This window comes from Octopus sinensis, linkage group LG19 (assembly GCF_006345805.1).
Source record: "Octopus sinensis linkage group LG19, ASM634580v1, whole genome shotgun sequence".
NCBI classification, from domain to species: Eukaryota; Metazoa; Mollusca; class Cephalopoda; order Octopoda; family Octopodidae; genus Octopus; species Octopus sinensis.
In genome coordinates this window covers 45,597,216-45,619,584 of record NC_043015.1, presented here as the reverse complement: position 1 = coordinate 45,619,584, position 22,369 = coordinate 45,597,216, and the positions used below count along the sequence as shown (strand labels likewise).

The 22,369-nt window shown below is 40.3% G+C and overlaps 1 protein-coding gene across 7 annotated transcripts in view; it reads right to left on the bottom strand.

The window, feature by feature from the left end:
- Positions 1–557: 557 nt before the first annotated feature.
- Positions 558–22,369, bottom strand: part of LOC115222273 — a 33,817-nt gene continuing 12,005 nt past the window's right edge. For 2 of the 7 annotated variants that reach the window (XM_029792441.2, XM_036511429.1), the window contains exons 2-7: positions 12,407–12,732; positions 10,356–10,472; positions 7,668–7,932; positions 5,241–5,555; positions 1,763–1,914; positions 558–875 (exon numbers count right to left, since the gene is read on the bottom strand). In XM_029792441.2, the coding sequence (XP_029648301.1) occupies positions 706–875; positions 1,763–1,914; positions 5,241–5,555; positions 7,668–7,932; positions 10,356–10,472; positions 12,407–12,732 (1,345 nt within the window). In that variant the 3' untranslated portion in view covers positions 558–705. The other 5 variants (XM_036511430.1, XM_036511434.1, XM_036511432.1 and 2 more) reach the window with 5 other exon arrangements.

The following is a 22,369-nucleotide window of genomic DNA, read 5'->3' as shown; positions in this document are numbered from 1 at the left end:
AGATACCTACTCTAAGTATATTATTAATTAATTATTACTGTTATTTTTGGGCTGAGATTTTCATCGGCTCCTCTTGCCTCTCACTACAGATAGAGTAATAGTGTATATCATATAAGTTAAGAAGCTCTCCCTTCTCTCTCTCTCTGTATATATATATATTTCTGTGTTTCTTCTCTGTGTATCTTTCTGTTGAAGAGCGTAGGCTCGAAACGTTAAAGACTTGTTTTATTTATATTTCCTGAGCGCCATACTAATACAATTGTTTGTTTGTATTCCACCTGCCTTCGTCTTTTGTTTATTTCCGTAAACCTGCCTTCGTCTTTTGTCTATTTTCATAAAGCTTCCCGTTATATATATATATATATATGCAGAGAGAGAGAGAGAGAGAGAAAGGGAGAGAGTTGATCTCTAATTCAGTTAATCTCTCATTCAGAAAATGGAATTAAGAAATTAATTCCAGGAATCTTTTTGAGGTTTTATGAAAAGATTAGCTCTAAAATATTTGTGGCTTAAAAAAAGGACTGAGAAAAAAAATTATAATTAACAAATATTATTATAACTAATTTCTTTAGATGAATTAGAGTAGTTTTTTTTTCTACGTCTAATTAACCAGAGCAACACAGCTGTTGACACCAAGTGTCTATATGGAAGGGAGGTAACTCTCATCAGGAGTGTGTATGCTGGGATGAGGGGGGGGGCACGGGACTAACTCTCTCGACTAGGTTCAGATGCAAGAAAACTAGCTTCTAGTTTCTGTAGTTCTTCATGTAACGTCAGGCCGCTTTTCCACACGTTTTTTATCTTCTCACTTTTTCCCTGCACCGAAGCTGCACCTAAAACAGCTCCTAATGCTGCACCACGATGACAGTTCTCACCTGCAATCAAAGAGGATAAAAATTTAAGATTTATATAATTTAGTTTTTTACAACATGTGTTCATATATATATGGCAACTGTGCTGGTGGCACGCAAAAAGCACCAGCCGTATGTGGTCGATGCCAGCGTCACCTTGACTGGCTCCGTACCGGTGGCATGTAAAAACCACCAACTGATCATGGCCGTTGCCAGCCTCCCCTGGCACCTGTCCCGGTCACTAGTCATTGCCTTGGTGAGGCCCACTGTTCGAAGGTCATGCTTCACCACCTCATCCTAGGTCTTCCTGGGTCTACCTTTTCCACCATGTTTCAGAATAATAAATTTGTACTCAACAAAAGTATTGAGTAAGTCATCAGATTAATGTAGAATTGTTTTTATTATAACTGAACATAAAAATATAAATTTAAAGAGCTTACTTTGTAACCATGTGATTTCAGGTTCAGTCCCCGATGTGTGACACCTTACACAAATATCTTCTACTGTATCCTTGGGTCAACTAATGCCTTGTGAGTGAATTTGGAAGATGGAAACTGTATGGAAGCCTGTTGAGTGTGTATATCTGTGTGTATGTGTGTGTGTGTGTGTGTGTGTGCTTGTCACCCACCACTTGACCACAGGTATTGGTTTGCTTACATCTCTGTAACTTAGCAGTTAAGCAAAAGAGTACCGACAGAATAAATACCAGACTTTAAAAAAAAAAGCAAAAAAATAGCATAAATGCTAAATAAAACCCATAAATATACGAAAAAAAAACTCCTTCAAAGTGTTGCCCCAGCATGGCTGCAATCCAATGACCGAAAAAGACAAAAAAAAAAAAAAGAAACCCAAAAAGATGTATTGTTACTGTTATACAATTAAAAATATATAAAGCAGCGATGGTTACACACCTCCACTATTGGTGTTGACGTATGTACCACTGTTGAAGTCTTCAGCAAAACACAGCATCAGATAGAGTAGAGTTTTCATGGAAGATTCTATGTAGCAGGCTAATCCAAGTAAACTGGTGTTTCTTTGGTGACTTTTTAACGATTTTTCAGTGCTGGGTAAAAAATGAAACAAAATAACAAGATATATATTTCCATTTGAAACATTAAGGTTTCAACATAACCCCATCCTGATTAGTGCTAGCAAATTAGATTGCTCATGTGTGTATATATCGTCATCGTTTAACATCCACTTTCCATGCTCCGAAAACTCATTATATTCATGTGTGTATATATATATATATATATATGGGAAGCTTTATGAAAATAGACAAAAGACGAAGGCAGGTTTACGGAAATAAACAAAAGACGAAGGCAGGTGGAATACAAACAAACAATTGTATTAGTATGGCGCTCAGGAAATATAAATAAAACAAGTCTTTAACGTTTCGAGCCTATGCTCTTCAACAGAAAGATACACAGAGAAGAACACATGGATACATACACATGCATTACACATACATACTAGCATTTACACACACACAGACATCGTCAGTAGTTCATATATATGAAACAGAAGCACATTCTAAAGTGTTAGAGCAGTAATGTATTTTTAGGAAATAAAAAGTTATGACTGGTTATATAGAGTGACCATTGGTTTCACACTCATAAAGCACTTAGCAGTATAGGCAACTCGTATATATATGAATATGTGTATATAAATATATATATGACTGACTGACTGACTTGACAGCATTCACCCAGGGTGGGTTGAGCTGGCTTCATTCATACTCAATGCTGCATCTCTCACAAACGCCCAACCAGGCCTGGCGATTTGAGGCTAACGACTGCATGATCTCCAACCACTCCTTATTCCAGCGGCGAACGGCCGTAGATATGGGGGCCTAGGTTGGGTTCCAGATCAGCCTTGACTGTCATCAGCCAGGTTTTTCGTTGTCCACCACATCGCTTTCGCCAACCCTGAAGGGGAGCTGGGGCAATTGCTTCGTAGATGTATTCTCCTGGTTGACGACGGAGGGCATGACCCAGCCAACGCAGACGTCTCGTTAGGATGACTTGTCGGAGGGAGATGATTCTGCACCGGTGTCGCACTGAATTGTTTTTTTATATAAATATAAATATGTATGTGTATATAAATATATATGTGTATATCACCAGTAGTTCATATATCCAAACAAGAAACATACTCTAAAACATTAGAGCAGTAATATATATATTTTTTTAGGAAGTTAAAAGTTATAGCTGGTCATAGAGTGACCAATTGGTTTTGGACCTATAAAGCGCTTAGCAGTATAAGCGACTCATCAGATTCAAAAGGCAGAAGGCTCATAACTTCCCTAGAACTGGAGAAAGAAATATTTAATAGTCATGAAAAAAAAACATCCAACACACACTCTACAGTAAAGGCAACAGTTCCAGTCCCTCTCACATACTTTAACCTTCTCATCACCCAGCATAAAACCACCTCCCTCAATACTACACCCCACTAGTTAGTTGTGTGGTTCTGTCTTGTGAGTTACTTGGTGACATCACCAGTGCTGGTGCCATGGAAAAAGTACCCAGTATGCTCTGTAAAGTGGTTGGTATTGGGAAGGGCATCATCATCATCATCATCATTTAGCGTCCGCTTTCCATGCTAGCATGGGTTGGACGGTTCAACTGGGGTCTGGGAAGCCAGAAGGCTGCACCAGGCCCAGTCTGATCTGGCAGTGTTTCTACGGCTGAATGCCCTTCCTAATGCCAACCACTCCATGAGTGTAGTGGGTGCTTTTTACGAGCCACCGGCACAGGTGCCAGATGATTCTTGCAAACGGCCGCGATCGGATGGTGCTTTTTACGTGCCACCGGCACGGAGGCCAGGCGAGGATGGCAACGGTCACGATCGGATGGTGCTTTTTACGTGCCACCAGCACGGAGGCCAGTCGGGGCGGCACTGGCAACGGCCACGTTCGGATGGTTCTCTTATGTGTCACCGGCTGTAGAAATCATGTGAAAGCAAACACTAGAGCTTGGTGTAATTTTTCTGGCTCATCAGTTACTATTGAATCGTCCAACCCATGTCAGCATGGAAAAGGGACAGTAAATGATGAAGATGCTGATGCTGATGTACACATTATCATCATCATTGTTTTAATGTCCACCTTTCCATACTTGCATGGACCAGATGGAATTTGTTGAGGTGGACTTTTATGGCCAGATGTTCTTCCTGTCACCAGTTCACGTCCAATCACCAGAGTTAAGCAATGTCAAGCCTTGTTAATACTTATATGGGTGACTTCTAGGGAAGCTTAGGTACTGTAAACAGCTCGCAATTGTCCAACCCATGCCAGCATGGACAATGAATATTAAATGACAATGATGATGATATGTCTATATATTTCAGTTTCTTATTTCTTTACTACCCACAAGGGGCTAAACATAGAGAGGACAAACAAGGACAGACAAAGGGATTAAGTCGATTACATCAACCCCAGTGCGTAACTGCTACTTAATTTATCGACCCTGAAAGGATGAAAGAGAAAGTCGACCTCGGCGGAATTTGAACTCAGAATGTAACAGCAGACAAAATACCGCTAAGCATTTTGCCCGGTGTGCTAACGTTTCATATTTCTTTATTACCCACAAGGGGCTAAACAAGGACAGACAAAGGGATTAAGTCGATTACATCGACCCCAGTGCATAACTGGTACTTAATTTATCGACCCTGAAAGGATGAAAGACAAAGTCGACCTCAGAGCGTAAAAACAGACAAAATACCGCTAAGCATTTCGCCCGGTGTGCTAATGTTTCTGCCAGCTCGCCACCTTTCAGTTTCTGTCCACCAAATCCACTCACAAGGCTCCTGTACACTTGGTGCTATAGGAAAAGACACTTGCCCAAGGTGCCATGCAATGGAACTAAACCCAGAATCATATGGCCGGGAAAAAAACTTTGTACCACACAGCCATGCCTGTGTGTACCACACTCACACACACACCTCTCGGTCTTACCCAGGCCTGTTGCCAGATTTTAGTGCCTGGTGGAACTTCAGAATATTCTGGATGAGCACTAATTTGCAATAATGCTAAAGGGGAGTTTCAAAATAAGGATATCACTGTAAATCTGAGGGTGCACCATTGAATACTTATTTCTTTACTACCCACAAGGGGCTAAACACAGAGGAGACAAACAAGGACAGACAGACGGATTAACTCGATTACATCGATCCCCAGTGCGTAACTGGTACTTAATTTATCGACCCCGAAAGGATGAAAGGCAAAGTTGACCTCGGCGGAATTTGAACTCACAACGTAACGACAGATGAAATACGGCTACGCATTTCGCCCGGCATGCTAACATTTCTGCCAGCTCGCCACCTTTGAATACTGATGAGGGCAGTGCTCTCCAGTGCACCCCCCTTAGTGAAGGGCATGGGTCTTACCTGCTTACTTGATCTGCTAAATGTAACATCATGTGTCTGTTGTCGTGGCCTCCCAATGAAGCGTGTGCCAGTATTTTTCTTACTTCAGATCCCAAATCAAACCCGTTCAAGGTGGCGTGAAACAGTCGGGAGTACATGTCAACAAAGGGAATCAGGGATTGAACTGGGTGCGTTAACTTGATGAATTCAACTGCTGTCTGTGCACACTCGTCTTCGGTTTTGCCGGCATTGCGTAGAACCCAAGGCAAAACCAATACTAAAGCCCCGATGCTCGCCAGTTGGCTATCAGGTGGTCGAGATAAAATTTGCCGCGATCTGAAATAGATTTATGCATTTTGTTATCTATCTATCAATCCATCTATAATCTATATTTATTTATATACATATCTGTTATCTTTCTACCTATGTATGTGTGTGTGTATATATACATATATATATATATATATATATAATTATAATAAAGGGTTATTTGCAACAAGTTGCTTAAACCACATACCAAAAATATTAGAAATAGCAGCCAATGGTAACCTATTTGACTGCTATTTCTAATATTTTTGGTATGTGGTTTAAGCAACTTGTTGCAAATAACCCCTTATTATAATTATATATAATTTTAACCGAATATGGTCCTTTCCATACAGAAAAAACTACTAGGTGAAATTTATTAATTTTATTAAATTAATTATATTTCACCCTTTATATGTATATATATATATATATATATATATTATATATATATATATATATATATATACCCTCCATCAGACACCTACCATATTCTGAGCGCCTTGTTTCCCTGGGCTTGGATTCACTGAAGCTCCGGCGTCTGGCGACGGACTTGGTAACGCCCACAAAGTTGTCAACCACCTCACCAATAACAACACTGAACACCTTTTTGATCTCCATGTGTCTAACACACGTGGACATGCCTACAAAGTCAGAAAACAACACAGCTCCCATGACTTTCGGAAACATTTTTTCACGCTCAGAGTTGCTGAAGCATGGAATAAACTGCCTGCGTCAGTTGTTGACTGCCATGACACTGCATCCTTTAAGGCCCTCATGCTTTCCGAAATCCGCCGAAACTACACCTGATTATATATACACTTTAGATGAGTTGTAGTGCACCTGAGCACTGTACACAATTATTATTATTATATATATATATATATAGTATTTAATCATATCAAAGGGAAATGGAAATTAATTAAAATTTACATTTCCAGTGGTCTAACGTGTAAAAAAATTTAGTCAAAAAGACTATATATTAGTCATACGATATAGTGTATATTTAAACACATACGGAATCCACTTACAGGGATTCTACATGCTAGAAAGAACAGCTAGGTTCTGTAAACCACAAAAATAATGAATAAAATTCAACAGGAATAAATTTGGAAATGAAAAACATCTACCATCTAGTTTCCTGGACCAATTGGTTTCTGATCTTCTTTTAGCGAGTCAAGGAGAACTCACTAGGTCTGATCTTCTTCAGTTACAACCTAGGGTTAAATATATACACACGAGACAAACAAAACTACTTATCTCATGTTTATACTCTCTTTTACTTGTTTCAGTCATTTGACTGTGGCCATGCCGGAGCACCACCTTTAGTCGAGCAACTCGACCCCGGGACTTATTACTTTGTAAGCCCAGTACTTATTCTATCGGTCTCTTTTGCCGAACCGCTAAGTAACGGGGACATAAACACACCAGCATCGGTTGTCAAGCAATGCTAGGGGGACAAACACAGACACACACACGCATATACATATATACGACGGGCTTCTTTCAGTTTCCGTCTACCAAATCCACTCACAAAGCTTTGGTTGGCCTGAGGCTATAGTAGAAGACACTTGCCCAAGGTGCCACGCAGTGGGACTGAACCCGGAACCATGTGGTTGGTAAACAAGCTACTTACCACACAGCCACTCCTAACTTTTCAAATTTGACTGCGCAGTCGCAGTCCTTACAGCAAGTGCGCAGTAAAAGATCAGAAACCAATTGGTCCAGGAAACTCGATGGTAAATGTTTTCCTTTCCAAATTTATTCCTGTTGAATTTTATCCCCAATTTTTGTGGTTATAGAACCTAGCTGTTCTTTCTCGCGTCTCTGGGGAGAGTAATTTCCCTTTTGTGCCGGTAAAATTACCACTTATTTCTTATTTTCCTTTTCCTAAAATTTTCGTTGCGTCCTGAAACATTTTCAATTGTCTTGCAAGACGCAATGAAAATTTTAGGAAAATGAAAATAAGAAATAAGTGGAAATTTTGCCAGTGAGTGTGTTAAATTATAAGGCACAAAAAGAAAACAACTCTCCCCAGACACAACAGAACATGCTTCAACACACAAACTCATATAAAGAATCTTGCAAACCAAATCCAAAAACGAAATATATATACATACATACATATATATATTCTTTTACCTTCTTTTAGCAAAATCAAAAATGTCTTGTCCCCTTAATGGAGGGTCAGGAACGGCATTCCAGTCTTTGAAGAACAGCCGATGGAAAGATTCTGCATATGTATCATTGTGAGTGTTGGGTGTGGTCATGAAATGGACATAGGACTCCAGTACACTGGCCATGACTTCTTGGTCGGACTTTAGTGCCCATGGGTCAGTTTCTTGCATGGTCTGAAGCATTTTCAGAGCGACCAACATATTAAGAGTATTATCACCTGGCTTCATCCCTTCATGACAGGTAAGGAGAAAGAGAAAAGAAAGGTGGAAAAAAAAAAGAAAATCGTACTTTTACAAGCATCTTATACAAAACTGATGAAAGTATTCAAGAAAAGGAAGAAACTATATAAATCGTTTTTGTTGTTGTTGTTGGCCTCTGTGCTGGTGGCACGTAAAAAGCACCATTCGAGCGTGATCGTTCCCTGCGTCGCCTTACTGGCACTTGCGCTGATGGCAGGTGAAAAAACATTCGAGTGAGGTCGTTGCCAGTGCCACTAGACTGGCTCCTGTGTAGGTGGCACATAAAAAGCACCATCTGAGCGTGGCCCTCGTGCTGGTGGCACGTAAAAGCACCCACTACACTCTCGGAGTGGTTGGCGTTAGGAAGGGCATCCAGCCGTAGAAACTCTGCCAGATCAGATTGAAGTCTGGTGTAGCCTTCTGGTTTGCCAGACCTCAGTCAAATCGTCCAACCCATGCTAGCATGTAAAGCGGAAGTTAAACGATGATGATGATGTTGGGCTGACTGATTTTGATAACATCTGGGTTCAATTCCTAGACCAGGTAGCACACTGTGTCCTTGAGCAAAGTTCACCATTTCACACTGTGCCAGTCTACTCTGCTGAAAATGAGTACCAGCCAAGTGCTAGTGCAGCTCTCTCTTCCTTTGGCTGTTACATCCTTGATGTTCTACTGAGGTCAAAAGCCATGAGGAGGGCTGAGAGGATGTCTATGTTTGCTTCTCACTACATAGGCAACTACAAGTGCTGAAATCACGGTACATACTATCGAGTCATATTCACTTGTGAGTATAATAACAATGTTTTTTTTTCTTTTTTAATACAGTTGGAGTGGATGTGACGTTAAGAAGCTTGCTTCCAAACTACATGGTTCTGGGTTCAGCCCCACTGCGTTGCACCTTGGGCAAGTGTGGAGGCACATGGCCTAGTGGTTAGAGCAGTGGACTCACGGTCGAGGGATCGTGGATTCGAATCTCAGACCGAGTGATGTGTGTGTTTATGAGCGAGACACCTAAGCTCCACGCAGTTCCGGCAGAAGGTAATGGCGAAACTTCTGCTGAATCTTTCACCACAACTTTCTCTCGCTCTTTCCTCCTGCATCTTGCAGCTCACCTGTGACAGACTGGCGTCCCGTCCAGGTAGGGAACCTATACGCCAAGAAACCGGGAAACCGGCCCTTATGAGCCAGGAATGGCTTGAGAAGGAACAAACAACAACCTTGGGCAAGTATCTTTTATTAAAGCCTCAATACCCTTTGTTGTTGCTATTGTTGTTCATCCCCAGGTCATCTCTGAGCAAATATATGATTCTTGAACAGACACAGTGCAGTATATCCCTCTATATTTCTGAGACCCCCTTTGATCACGAATGACCATGGGATTGCACCTAGAAAGTTACTCTCCCAGGCACAAGTCCAGGCAAGGTTGTTTTTGGAAGACCAGCAGTTGCCCATGCATACCGGCCTCCCCTCTCCACACCACAGATGTTATCCAAGAGAAAGGCAAAGGGGCCGATACAGCTTGGCACCAGTGGCATCGCAACTCATTTCTATAGCTGAGTGAACTGGAGCAACGAGAAATAAAGTGTCTTGCTCAAGAACACAACATGCAGCCCGGTCCAGGATTCGAGCTCACAACCTCACGATCATAAGCTCGATGCTCTAACCACTGAGCCAAGTGCCCTCTTTATTTAACCCTTTACTTTTCGGGTTACTCGGCCAAATGTATTGCTTATTCATTCACACTGTTTTGAATTAATCCTCCATTATCGCATAGCTTCAATATTTCCACGATTGCAGAATCTATGTGAGAGGCTGGATCCGGCCAGTTTGAACATAAAACAAGGAGAATATTAGATAGAATATATGACTGGCTTAAATGCTAAAGGGTCAAGCTAGTAGAGTGTAATTTGAGGGAGACTTGGCTGCTATTTTTAGCTGATCAATTGACTGTATTGAGCAGGGGTTCTCAATCATTTTTTTCTTATGTATGGACCCCTTTGATAACTATTTTATTCAGGTGAAGGGTTCCTTCATCATCATCATCATCGTTTAACGTCTGTGGGTTGGACGGTTCAACTGGCTCTGGGAAGCCAGAAGGCTGCACCAGGCCCAGTCTGATTTGGCAATGTTTCTACGGCTGGGTGTCCTTCCTAACGCCAACCGCTCCAAGAGTGTAGTGGGTGCTTTTTATGTGCCAGATGAGGCTGGCAAACGGCCACGATCGGATGGTGCTTTTTATGTGCCACCGGCACGGAGGCCAGTCAGGACAAACAAAATGCCACTAAGCAGTTTGGCCAACATGCTAACTATTCCGCTAGCTCACTGCTTTTTCCCCAAATATAAATAGTAAAGTTTTGCAGTGAAAACAATTTAGACAACAACCTTAAGTTAATGAACTTGAAATATATCTTACCTTGGTGGTAAAAATATGGATCTCCACTCGTCCAGAATTTAAGCTTGTCATGTAAAATTACTTGGCCTATAATGGTTTCGTTTCGATTGTTACTTGAAGATATGCGACCACTGTCACCTAAGGGAAGGGTGAAAAACAGAAGCATCATAAAGAAACAGAAATATGATAGTAACATGGGTTCAACATCAAGCATATGAAAATAACAAAATTGGTGAAATTGATGAAAAAGAGTTTAATTATTTAATTTAAAGAATCTATCATGGTTCAAAGCACTTTTCTTGAAAGGTATATGATTCTTCTTGTTTTCCATGCACAAATCTTCTTTCAAATATTTTTAACTATGTTCCCACCTTCATCATCAAAATTTTCTGCTGACATCATAATTACATAATTCCTGATTTTCTCCCCTCCATACACACACAAGCATGTACCTGACTCATGCATTGTTCGCTTTCCATACATTTGTACATTACTGCATATGCTTTATATGCACTGTCTGACAAGTTGTGGTGCACCTGAGCACTGTATACAATAATTTCATTATTATTATTATTATACAATCATTATTCTTGTCATTATCATCTCCACAGCTATTAACCTCATCATTAATATTAGCTTCAAGATGACTACATCTTCCAAATTGCTATCATGAATACCGTCTGGTAAATTCAGAGCTAGTGACTCTTTTTGTTAATCCAAGAATTGCAAGCTTTTGAAGACCTTCTACACAAAGATTTCTTAAATTACTTGAAAGTATTATCCTTGAAGTACTTTGGTTAAAAGACACCTTCAGTCACGAATGACCATAGGATAGAACCTAGAAAGTTCTCCTCCAAGGCACAAGTCTGGGCAAGGTATGTAAAAGTGGATATTGGTTGAATATTATTATTATTATACGTTAATGTTAAAACAGTGAAGGGAAGCAAATCTTGATATTACAGAGTAATAAATTACAAAGTTATCTCCCATAGAAATGCTTATATAAGTTTGCAGACGGAAATTCAAGTATTAACAAAATTAGATTTAAGCCATTCACGTCGCTGTTAAATGACCTTGGAATAAGCATAAATGCTGCAACTTCGGAGTCTCTATTAAAGCATCAAGGACCTTGCATCTAATTAAAAAGCTGTTGAGTAGCACAGCAGAGTGGAAAGCAAACCTTAGATGAAGACGGTAATGAAGAGCCTGGAGAGGGTGTTCATGACGATGTAAATGATAACGGGGAAGTTAATGTTGATTATAATAACGACGATACTGTGTTGGTTACAAATGATACAAAAATTAATAAGGAATAAAAATAATTAGAAAATCTTTAAAAAGCGTTGTTGTGCCTCAGTGAACCAGTTTTTTTTTTTTTCACTACGTATCTATTTTAAATTATCGTTCTCTCTCTCTGCTGGAGCCTCGTGGGGCTTTAGGTGTTTTTGGTCAATAAACACACACAACGCCCGGGCTGGGAATCGAAACCGCGATCCTCCGACCGCCAGTCCGTTGCCCTAACCACCGGGCCATTGCACCTCCACATTTCTACAAATAACCGAAAATATTTTTTAAAAAAATGGAAAAGACATGGAGGAGAAATATAGAAGGACGAGGAGGAAAATATACATCTTCTTTATATATAAAAGTCAAGTTGTGTGTCTGTCTCCTACGATTTAGATTCCTAACTACTCCCACATTTTGCGGTGCAGTTTAACCAAAACCGGGTATTTTATAGTCGTGATTCATATCGAGCCCTTCTGGGTATTAGCGTGCGTCTACGATGAGTCTACGATTAAAAAAAAAAATTTACCATCTTTTTTTCCATTTTAATGCATTTTCCCCGCTATTATATAAGGGAAGTAACTCTCTAAAAATATCTACGATGAGTCAACGATTTAAAAAAAAATTTACCATAATTTTTTTCCCATTTTTAATGCATTTTTTTGCTATTTTTTGGCTACAACTCTCTAAAAATGCTTATATAGTTATTTCCCTTACAAACCCGAGCAACGCCGGGCGATACTGCTAGTTGAGGATAAAAAAGAATAAAATCTGAACTGAATACTTACCAACCGCAGACAGTGGAAGAATGGATCCACTGTAAAATGTCTTTGGAGCTATGTAGTCTGATATCCATCTGTCATAGTTCTTCAGGATATCATTGGTGTTGTAGTACCAGTGGACTGGCATGGACAAAGCATCTCCAATAAACATCCCCCATAATGCTTCACACTTGGCCTTCTTCACACTCTCTGAAATCGGTTTTGGAGTTTTGGTGATGGGTGTTTTAGTGGTTGGTGTTGTTGAGCTGTCTTCGCTGAGTTCATTGGAGTTCATATCTTTGTGTTGGCAACAAGCGCTGGTTTGAAAACAGCGCATGAAGTTCTGGTTGGTTCTGGCAAAATTTCAGTAGAGAAAGGGAAAAACGGTTAAATGTAAAGGAAGCAGAGAGAGGGGAAGTGAATGAGATGCAGAGGGAGAGAAGTGTGGAGGAGAGAAGTGTGGAGGAGAGAAGTGTGGAGGAGAGTAGAGAATAGAGAGAGTAATTCAAAGTGAAAGTAAAATGAAAGGGAGGGAGTGAAAGGGGTATAAAATATTTGATGATAGATAAGATACACTTTTTTTCTAAAATAAATGTCTTAAAAATCACCCCTGCCCCAGGCCTTATATGTGAAGTTGGGTCTGTATTACATGTTTTAATGCTTTCTTGCTTCATGGGGCTGGGGGGTTATCCCAAGTTTCTGGTCCCAGAGACATCACCATGCATATATATTTCTTTACTGCCCACAAGGGGCTAAACATAGAGGGGACAAACAAGGACAGACAAAGGGATTAAGTCGATTACATCGACCCCAGTGCGAAACAGGTACTTAATTTATCGACCCCTATCGGATGAAAGGCAAAGTCTACCTCGGCGGAATTTGAACTCAGAACATAACGACAGGCGAAATAACGCTAAGCATTTCGCCCGGCGTGCTAACGTTTCTGCCAGCTCGCCGCCTTGTTCATTTCCAGTCTTCATGCATATAGCCAACCAGGTCCACCAGTGCTTTCCATCACTGATGGTCCTGTGCCAGCCCCTCTGTATCCTCCAAGGTAACGTTGAGCCTCTGGAGATCTTCCCCTATCATGTCTAGCTATGTGGGGGTCTGCCACAAGGCCTCTTCCAGCCTGCAGTTGCTGCATCAAATGAGAGTATAAGGGGAGGGTGGTGCTGAAAAGATCTTGGCTTTAAGGGTATCATGAAAGGCCTGTTTGGAGGACCAATTTTTTAAGATCTTTTACAGGGCTTAGAAAAACTGAAAGACTGCTACAAGAAGTGTATGAATCTGAGAGGGAAATACGTTGGATAAAATCAGAATTAATTGATCCTCCTGCATTTTCTTTTACCCAAAGCTGGGAACTTTTCAGCAGCCCCTTGTAAAGGCCTGGTAGGATGATCTAGCCAGAGACAGAGGACATATCCTTACCTGTACATGCAATGGATAGCTATGAGGGTGGGAGGCTGTGGACTGATGCACTAAAATATTTCCCCCTAAATATGGTGTTTTTTACGGTGGCATGTAAAAAGTACCATCCAATTGTGGCCGTTGCCAGCCTCGCCTGGCCCCCATGCCGGTGGCACGTAAAAAGCACCATCCGATCGTGGCCGTTTGCCAGCCTCGTCTGGCACGTAAAAAGCACCCACTACACTCATGGAGTGGTTGGCGTTAGGAAGGGCATCCGGCCGTAGAAACATTGCCAGATCAGACTGGGCCTGGTGCAGCCTTCTGGCTTCCTAGACCCTGGTCGAACCGTCCAACCCATGCTTGCATGGAAAGCAGACGCTAAACGATGATGATGATGATGATGATGATGATGATGCATGGCTGAAATTGGATTGTGTCTAATATGCCCGTGTGTCTTTTATGCTATCAAATACAGTAATGAAAGAGAGAGAGAGAGAGAGAGAGAGAGAGAGAGAGAGAGTCATATCAAATACCATCATCATTTTCCTCTTTTCCTTTCTCTGCTGCCATAGGTTGGGCAAGACTTACTGAGACATGTTTTTACGGCTGGATACCTATTTCTTTATTGCCCACAAGGGGCTAAACATAGAGGGGACAAACAAGGACAGACAAACGGATTAAGTCGATTACATCGACCCCAGTGCGTAACTGGTGCTTAATTTATCGACCCCGAAAGGATGAAAGGCAAAGTTGACCTCGGTGGAATTTGAACTCACAACGTAACGGCAGCCGAAATACCGCTAAGCATTTCGCCCGACATGCTAACGATTCTGCCAGCTCACTGGCTGGATACCTGTCCTGTCACCAACCCTTATGTATCATTTCCTTTTTATTTTAATTAAGGTATTTATATTTCACTGGCCTTCACAAGTCAAAACCACTAAGCTACTGACATATTGGAATAGCAGTAACATCACTCCAGCCAGGACATGTTGCTGTTCTCCAGGAGTGCAAAAATAATTGCCAAGGAATGGTTGAACTAAGTGTTCTGGAAAGACAAACTCAATATTTTTCAATGGCTAAGAAAACCAAATATCAGGAATTGGTTGACGGGGCTCTTGTCAAGGGATGGCATGTGGCCTAATTCCCTATTAAAATTGGTGGCTGCAGCTCTCCTCTAAGATTGGTGTACTATTTCCTGCAGAAGATTGTTCTGGGACCCAGACAACTGAAGAAAGACATGAAGGAGATAGGCATGGCAACTGAAACTTGTACCTGTACTTGTGATGGCATTCACCCAGGGTGGGTTGAGTCGGCTTCTTCTCTGGTCCTAATGGCATCACGAACCATGGTGGCCGACACTCGACGGTCCCGTGCAAGGTAACTGGAGATAGTGAGCCATTTGCGGTTCCATCTGCGCAGACCGACCACCTGCGGACTGAGAGTTCAGAGAGGTCCTCCTTTATTGTCGTTGCCCAGGTCTTCAGCTGCCCGCCCGTGCGTTTGCGCCAGTTGGGAAGTGGAGGTGGGAGGAGGACATTGCGAATCAGCTCACCCTACTACTATTACCATGGCAACTGAAACAAGTCCAAGGTGGCTGTGGTTGACAAGAGATGGCAAATGGAACCCTTTTGCAAGTAAAGACTAATTCAGTCCTCATTGCCCTACTCAGATGAAGTGTTAAGGCACGTGGCTTAGTGGTTAGGGTGTGGGAGCTGGCAGAATCGTTAGCATGCCGGGCGAAATGCTTAGCGGTATTTCGTCTGCCGTTATGTTGTGAGTTCAAATTCCGCCGAGGTCGACTTTGCCTTTCATCCTTTCGGGGTCGATAAATTAAGGACCAGTTACGCTCTGGGATCGATACAATCGACTTAATCTGTTTGTCTGTCCTTGTTTGTCCTCTCAGTGTTTAGCCCCTTGTGGGTAGTAAAGAAATAGGTTAGGGTGTAGGATTCATGATCATAAGATTGCGGTTTCAATTCCTGGAGGGGCAATGCATTGTGTTCTTGAGCAAAACACTTCATTTCATGTTGCTCCAGTTCACTCAGCTGGCAAAAGGGAGTAATCCTGCGATGGACTAGCATCCCATCCAGGTGGGGAATATACATGCCATGAAACTGGGAAACCGGCCCTTATGAGTCAGTATGACTCGGAAAGGTAGCTTCACCTTTACTCACAGGCTAAGGGGAGAAATGCCTGTGACCCTGAGATACCTGCTGGCAAGGAAGTGTCTCCGACATTGCAATGGATTAAAAAGAAATGTTTGCAATTTTTTTTTCTGATTAACTCCTGCAGTTTCTATCTGGGGCAAAGCATCTCTGGTGTTTTGTTTCACCTCATGTTTACAGAAATTGTAAACATAGCCTCATTGATGTCCAAATGGTATCATGCAATGACACACAGAAATACACAATCACACACACGAGCTTTTGCTTTCTTTTTTCTACCACTCCTCTTTTACTTACACTATATCTTCCTCTTTCACTTTTTTCTACCCCACCATCGCACTTGCCTAACTGATAGGCAAGTGTTAATCTCTCTCTCTCTGTCACTCACACACTCACTCTTACTCTGTAAATCTATCTATGTATCTAATCTGCTACCTTCCTTAATAATACTTTCTTTCTCCTGCATCTCTCTCAGTATAGCCACTGCTTCCTCCTGTGATTATGATAGAGAGAGTAAGTAGAGAGAGAGAGAGAGAGAGGAAGAGAAACAGAGGGATAAAGGGAGGAGAAATGGTAAGGAAGAGAGAGAGAGAGAGAGAGAAATACAAACAAACCTGATACATGACTTAACATTTTATATAGGAAAAGCATGAAACTTGAGATTTTAAGAGAAGTCAAAATTTTAAGCTGCTGTGATATTCATATATGTCCTAGAGGACATATATTCTTTTATTTGTTTCAGTCATTTGACTGTGGCCATGCTTGAGCACCACCTTTAGTCAAACAAATCCACCCCAGGACTTATTCTTTGTAAGCCTAGTACTTATTCTATCGGTCTCTTTTGCCGAACCGCTAAGTTACAGGGACATAAACACACCAACATCGGTTGTCAAGCGATGGTGGGGGGACAAACACAGACACACAAACACACACACACACACAACACACACACACACACACACATATATATGATGGGCTTCTTTCAGTTTCTATCTCCCAAAATCCACTCACAAGGCTTTGGTTGGCCGAGGCTATAGTAGAAGACACTTGTCCAAGGTGCCACACAGTGGGACTGAACCCAGAACCATGTGGTTAGTAAGCAAGCTACCTACCACACAGCCACTCCAAATTGAAGAACTTTTCTAAGTGCACAATGGTAGACAACACAAACTGTAAATAATCTTCCTAACTTTTGTTTTGTGTCAACCTAAAGTCATTAATTCCCCTCATTTTAGTTTAAAGAAATGAAAAGAAGAGGCAAATTGATGCAATTTTACCAATATTTCATACATGCACCTTATGTATTGCCAGTGAGATAGATAGATGGATAGATGGATAGATGGATAGATGATAGATGATAGATAGATAGATAGATAGATAGATAGATAGATAGATAGATAGATAGATAGATAGATAGATATAGAGTGGCTGTATGTGTGAAGGGAAAAATTGTGTGTGTGTGTGAGAGAGAAAGAGAGATTATGTATATGTGTGAAATACAGAGTGTGTGAGAGATAGAAATTGTGTGAGAAAAAGAGACTCCATGTGAGAAAGAGAGAGAGACTGAGTGAGTGAGAGAGAGAGAGAGACTGAGTGAGTGAGAGAGAGAGAGACTGAGTGAGTGAGTGAGAGAGAGAGAGAGAGAGAGACAAACAGAGATGTCAGTGTATTGCGCAAACTATCTCTAAGAACAGCTAATTGCGGATGGAATCAATCAAGACACAAATTATTGCTCACCATTAATCAAGAATCATTGACAAAATGGATCTTAAGCTGACGAGAGAACCTCTATGCCTGCAATTCACAATCTTTTATTATTGCGACCCATTTAAAAAATATTTCAATGAAAAATAAAAAAAAATTTCCAAAATTTATTTACAATTAGGAGTGGCTGTGTGGTAAGTAGCTTGCATACCAACCACATGGTTCCCGGTTCAGTCCCACTGCATGGCACCTTGGGCAAGTGTCTTCTACTATAACCTCGGGCCAACTAAAGACTTGTGAGTGGATTTGGTAGATGGAAACTGAAAGAAGCCCATCGCATATGTGTATATATATATATATATATATATATATATATATATATATATATATATATATATATATATATATATATGTATGTATGTAATGTATGTGTGTATATGTTTGTGTGTCTGTGTTTGTCCCTCCCCAACATCGCTAGACAACCGATGCTGGTTTGTTTACGTCCCTGTAACTTAGCAGTTCAGCAAAAGAGACTGATAGAATAAGTACTAGGCTTACAAAGAATAAGTCCTGGGGTTGATTTGCTTGACTAAAGGCGGTGCTCCAGCATGGCCACAGTCAAATGACTGAAACAAGTAAAAGAGTAATAAAAAATTTGATGATTTTCTTGTTTTTCTTTGTAGTAAACATCGTGTTGTATCATCTATCATTTTATGTCTAGTGTTTATCTAACATATTTCATGAACAATTCTAATCAACTCTTTCAAAAGTAAAAGCAGATTTTTCTTAGTGACACAAAAATTCAGTTGAGTAGACATACAAGAAATAGCAGCCAAATATCACTCAAATTACACAGTCACCAACTAAGAACAAAATGGTATAGTCACAGCTGGGATGTTTTTAACTGCAGGTATAAGGTATGGCTGATCAATTAGCGTTGCTTCCAAGCTAAGTGACAGTATCACCCTGTTCACCCACACGCACACATATTCAAATGATCAATTTTTTTACCTGCACTTTACTTTCCATTCAGGTATGTCCCACACACACAACTGACTTACTCCTTTCAGAAATTAGAAAAATAGGAAAATAGAAATCAGACGGACACACATACAGGTACATGCAGAGACATAAATATATACATAAATACATGAACATACGCAGGAGTGGCTGTGTGGTAAGTAGCTTGCTTACAAACCATATGGTTCCGGGTTCAGTCCCGGGCAAGTGTCTTCTACTATAGCCTCGGGCCGACCAAAGCCTTGTGAGTGGATTTGGTAGACGGAAACTGAAAGAAGCCCGTCGTATATATGTATATGTATATATATATGTGTGTGTGTGCATGTTTGTGTGTCTGTGTTTGTCCCCCCTAGCATTGCTTGACAACCGATGCTGGTGTGTTCACTTAGCGGTTCGGCAAAAGAGACCGATAGAATAAGTACTGGGCTTACAAAGAATAAGTCCCGGGGTCGATTTGCTCGACTAAAGGCGGTGCTCCAGCATGGCCGCAGTCAAAGGACTGAAACAGGTAAAAGAGTAAAAGAGTATACATGCATGCAAACATACACACATACATGCATACATACAATAATGAAAATACAGACTTTATTACTAAAGTGACATGCATATCCTACTACAAAAGTGTCTGTTTATCTGCTTCCACACACATGCCTTTCCATACAGGCGCAGGAGTGGTTGTGTGGTAAATAGCTTGCTTACCAACCACTGCGTGGGGCCGACCAAAGACTTGTGAGGGGATTTGGTAGATGGAAACTGAAAGAAGCCCGTCGTATATATGTATATATATATATACAAAATTAGAAAATGGAGAAACATACCTAAATCAATCATCAACCATCAGATAATACCCAATCAATACTTTATTAAACCATTACACCACAGCAATGATATTATACATTGATATAGTACAAATATAACAAGACATAGAAATATATAATATATATATATATCATCATCATCATTTAGCGTCCGTTTCCATGCTAGCATGGGTTGGACTATATATATATATATATATATAATATATATATATATATATTATATATATATATGTGGTGTGTGTGTTGTGTGTGTGTGTGTGTATATATATATATATATATATATACGTGTGTGTATATGACGGAAAGGTCTACTAGAGACGAAAGATCGCCTATAGGCATAGTTTCGGTTGTAGTAGCACAGATTTCCCGATTCGATTTCCGTAAAAAAACTTTTATTTTTTTACATAAGTAATGAGAGCGAAGAGACTAGAGAGGAAGCGATTTTACGACGAGAAGGTTTCACTTTAAGTCGGCCTGTGTGTGTTTGATGGGGTGTGGGAGCAGACAGTATGTTGTGTAAGTGAAGTGCTTCTGTTAGTGTGTATGAAGAGACCAGACTACATATACACATACACCGAGTAAAAAAATTAAAAAATATGAATCGGCCATACATACATACATACACACACCCCACACACATACATAGATACATACACACACACACATACATACATACATACATACACACACACTTACACACACACACATAGATACATACGCACACACACAACATGCAGACATACATAACACATACCCGAGTAAAAAATTACACTGAATCGACCATACATACATACACACCTACATACATACACATACACACATACATAGATACATAACATACACACACACACATACATGCAGCATACATATTACACATACACCGAGTAAAAAATTACGATGAATCGGCCATACATACATACATACACCACACAATACTTACAACACACACACTACATAGATACATACACACACACACACATACATGCATACATACATATACAACATACACCGAGTAAAAAATCAGTTATCTCTCTCTTTCACACATTACTCTCTGTCTCTTCGCACAACACTAACAGAAGCACTTCAATACACAACATACTGTCTGTCTCCCACACCCATCAAAACAACACAGGCCGACTTCAAAGTGAAACCTTCTCATCGTAAAATCGCTTCCTCTTAGTCTCTTTCGCTCTCATTACTTATGTAAAAAAATAAAAGTTTTTTACGGAAAACTGTGCTACGACATGCGAAACTTCGCCATATATATATATATGTATGCATGTGTGTCTGTGTTTGTCCCCCCACAGTCGCTTGACAACCGATACTGGAGTGTTTACATCCCCGTAACTTAGCGGTTCGGCAAAAGAGACCGATAGAATAAGTACCAGGCTTACAAAGAATAATTCCTGGGGTTGATTCGTTCGACTAAAGGCCGTGCTCCAGCATGGCCGCGGTCAAATGACCAAAACAATTTAGAGTAAAAGAGTACACACACGCCCTAACTCATATATTCACACGCGCGTGCGCGCACGCAAGTACACATCAACTCATTTACATATTCATCAAGTCTTGAAACAAGTTTTGCTTACAATAATTGTCTTTTTTTAAATAAAATTGTCGACTTCCAGCGCAAAACAGAAGGAACTACGTTGAAACAAGAAGCTAGAATCCCCGAATATTTCCCCACATTCGAAAGTATGATGTTCCATTGTTTATAGAACATACCATACAACTTGTTAATTAAAGTTAAGTCTTAGTAATTATAAACTCCTTCATTGGTTCATAAAAGTATTAGGCAGAATCGTTAGCGCATCGGACAAAATGCCAAGCGGCCCGATGACCACTGAAGTCGATGTAATTCTTTTGCATCTATATCGAAAGAATGTCCCCTGAACATTTTCCCTAGTCTGGCATAAGGAATAAGACTGGCATTCATATTCCTTGCTCTGAAATCGCGGACCTCGTAACCAAAATTTGAAACTATTATTCACACGTTTGGAATCTCTGGATGTCTACAAAAGGAATTTTAAGCTGTGCTGTTGATGTTAATAAAATATACCACAAAACACTAATTAATTAACTCAGTTTAATCTATTTGTGAATGGTGAATATGGACATGTCGTTTCCATGCGATACAAATCGTTTTGTCACCGGAGATGGTCACTTACGTAACATATTCGGCAACTTTAGCCGCATTTTTGTTTTCGTTGAAGCCGGCTTGGATTCACAGAAGGAAAATAAAAATAAAAACTAGTGGGGAAATAAAAAAAAACGAAATAAATCCCAAAGAAAGAGAGATACATTTATGAAACGTGGATAAAAAGGGGAAAAAGAAATCAGTTAACATAGTTATATAGTCACCTGTTCAATACAGTAATAAGAATTCCTACGATCTCTCATTGGGGGAAACTGGGCTCCGTATGTGTGAATGGTGTGTGTATGAGTGTGTCAAAGAAAGAAATATATATATCAAATGTGTATAAAAGATGAAAAGAAATCAATTAATATAGTTATATAGTCACCTGTTCAATACAGTAATAAGAATTCCTACAAATCTCTCATTGGGGGAAACTGGGCTCCGTTTGTGTGAATGATGTGTGTATGCGTGTGTCAAAGAAAGAAATATATATATATCAAATGTGTATAAAAGATGAAAAGAAATCAATTAATAAATATAGTCACCTATCCAGTACAGTTAGGATTTCCTAAAAATCTCCGACTGGGAAACTGGGTTCCGTATGTGTCACTGACATGTGTGTGGTATGTATGTACTATAAGCTTTAGGATCACAAATTGCGACAAGTGAGGAATTATCGGCGAAAACCCCGTCTGGAGATAAGGGAAAGGAAACCAATTCCTGGTTTATAAGCATT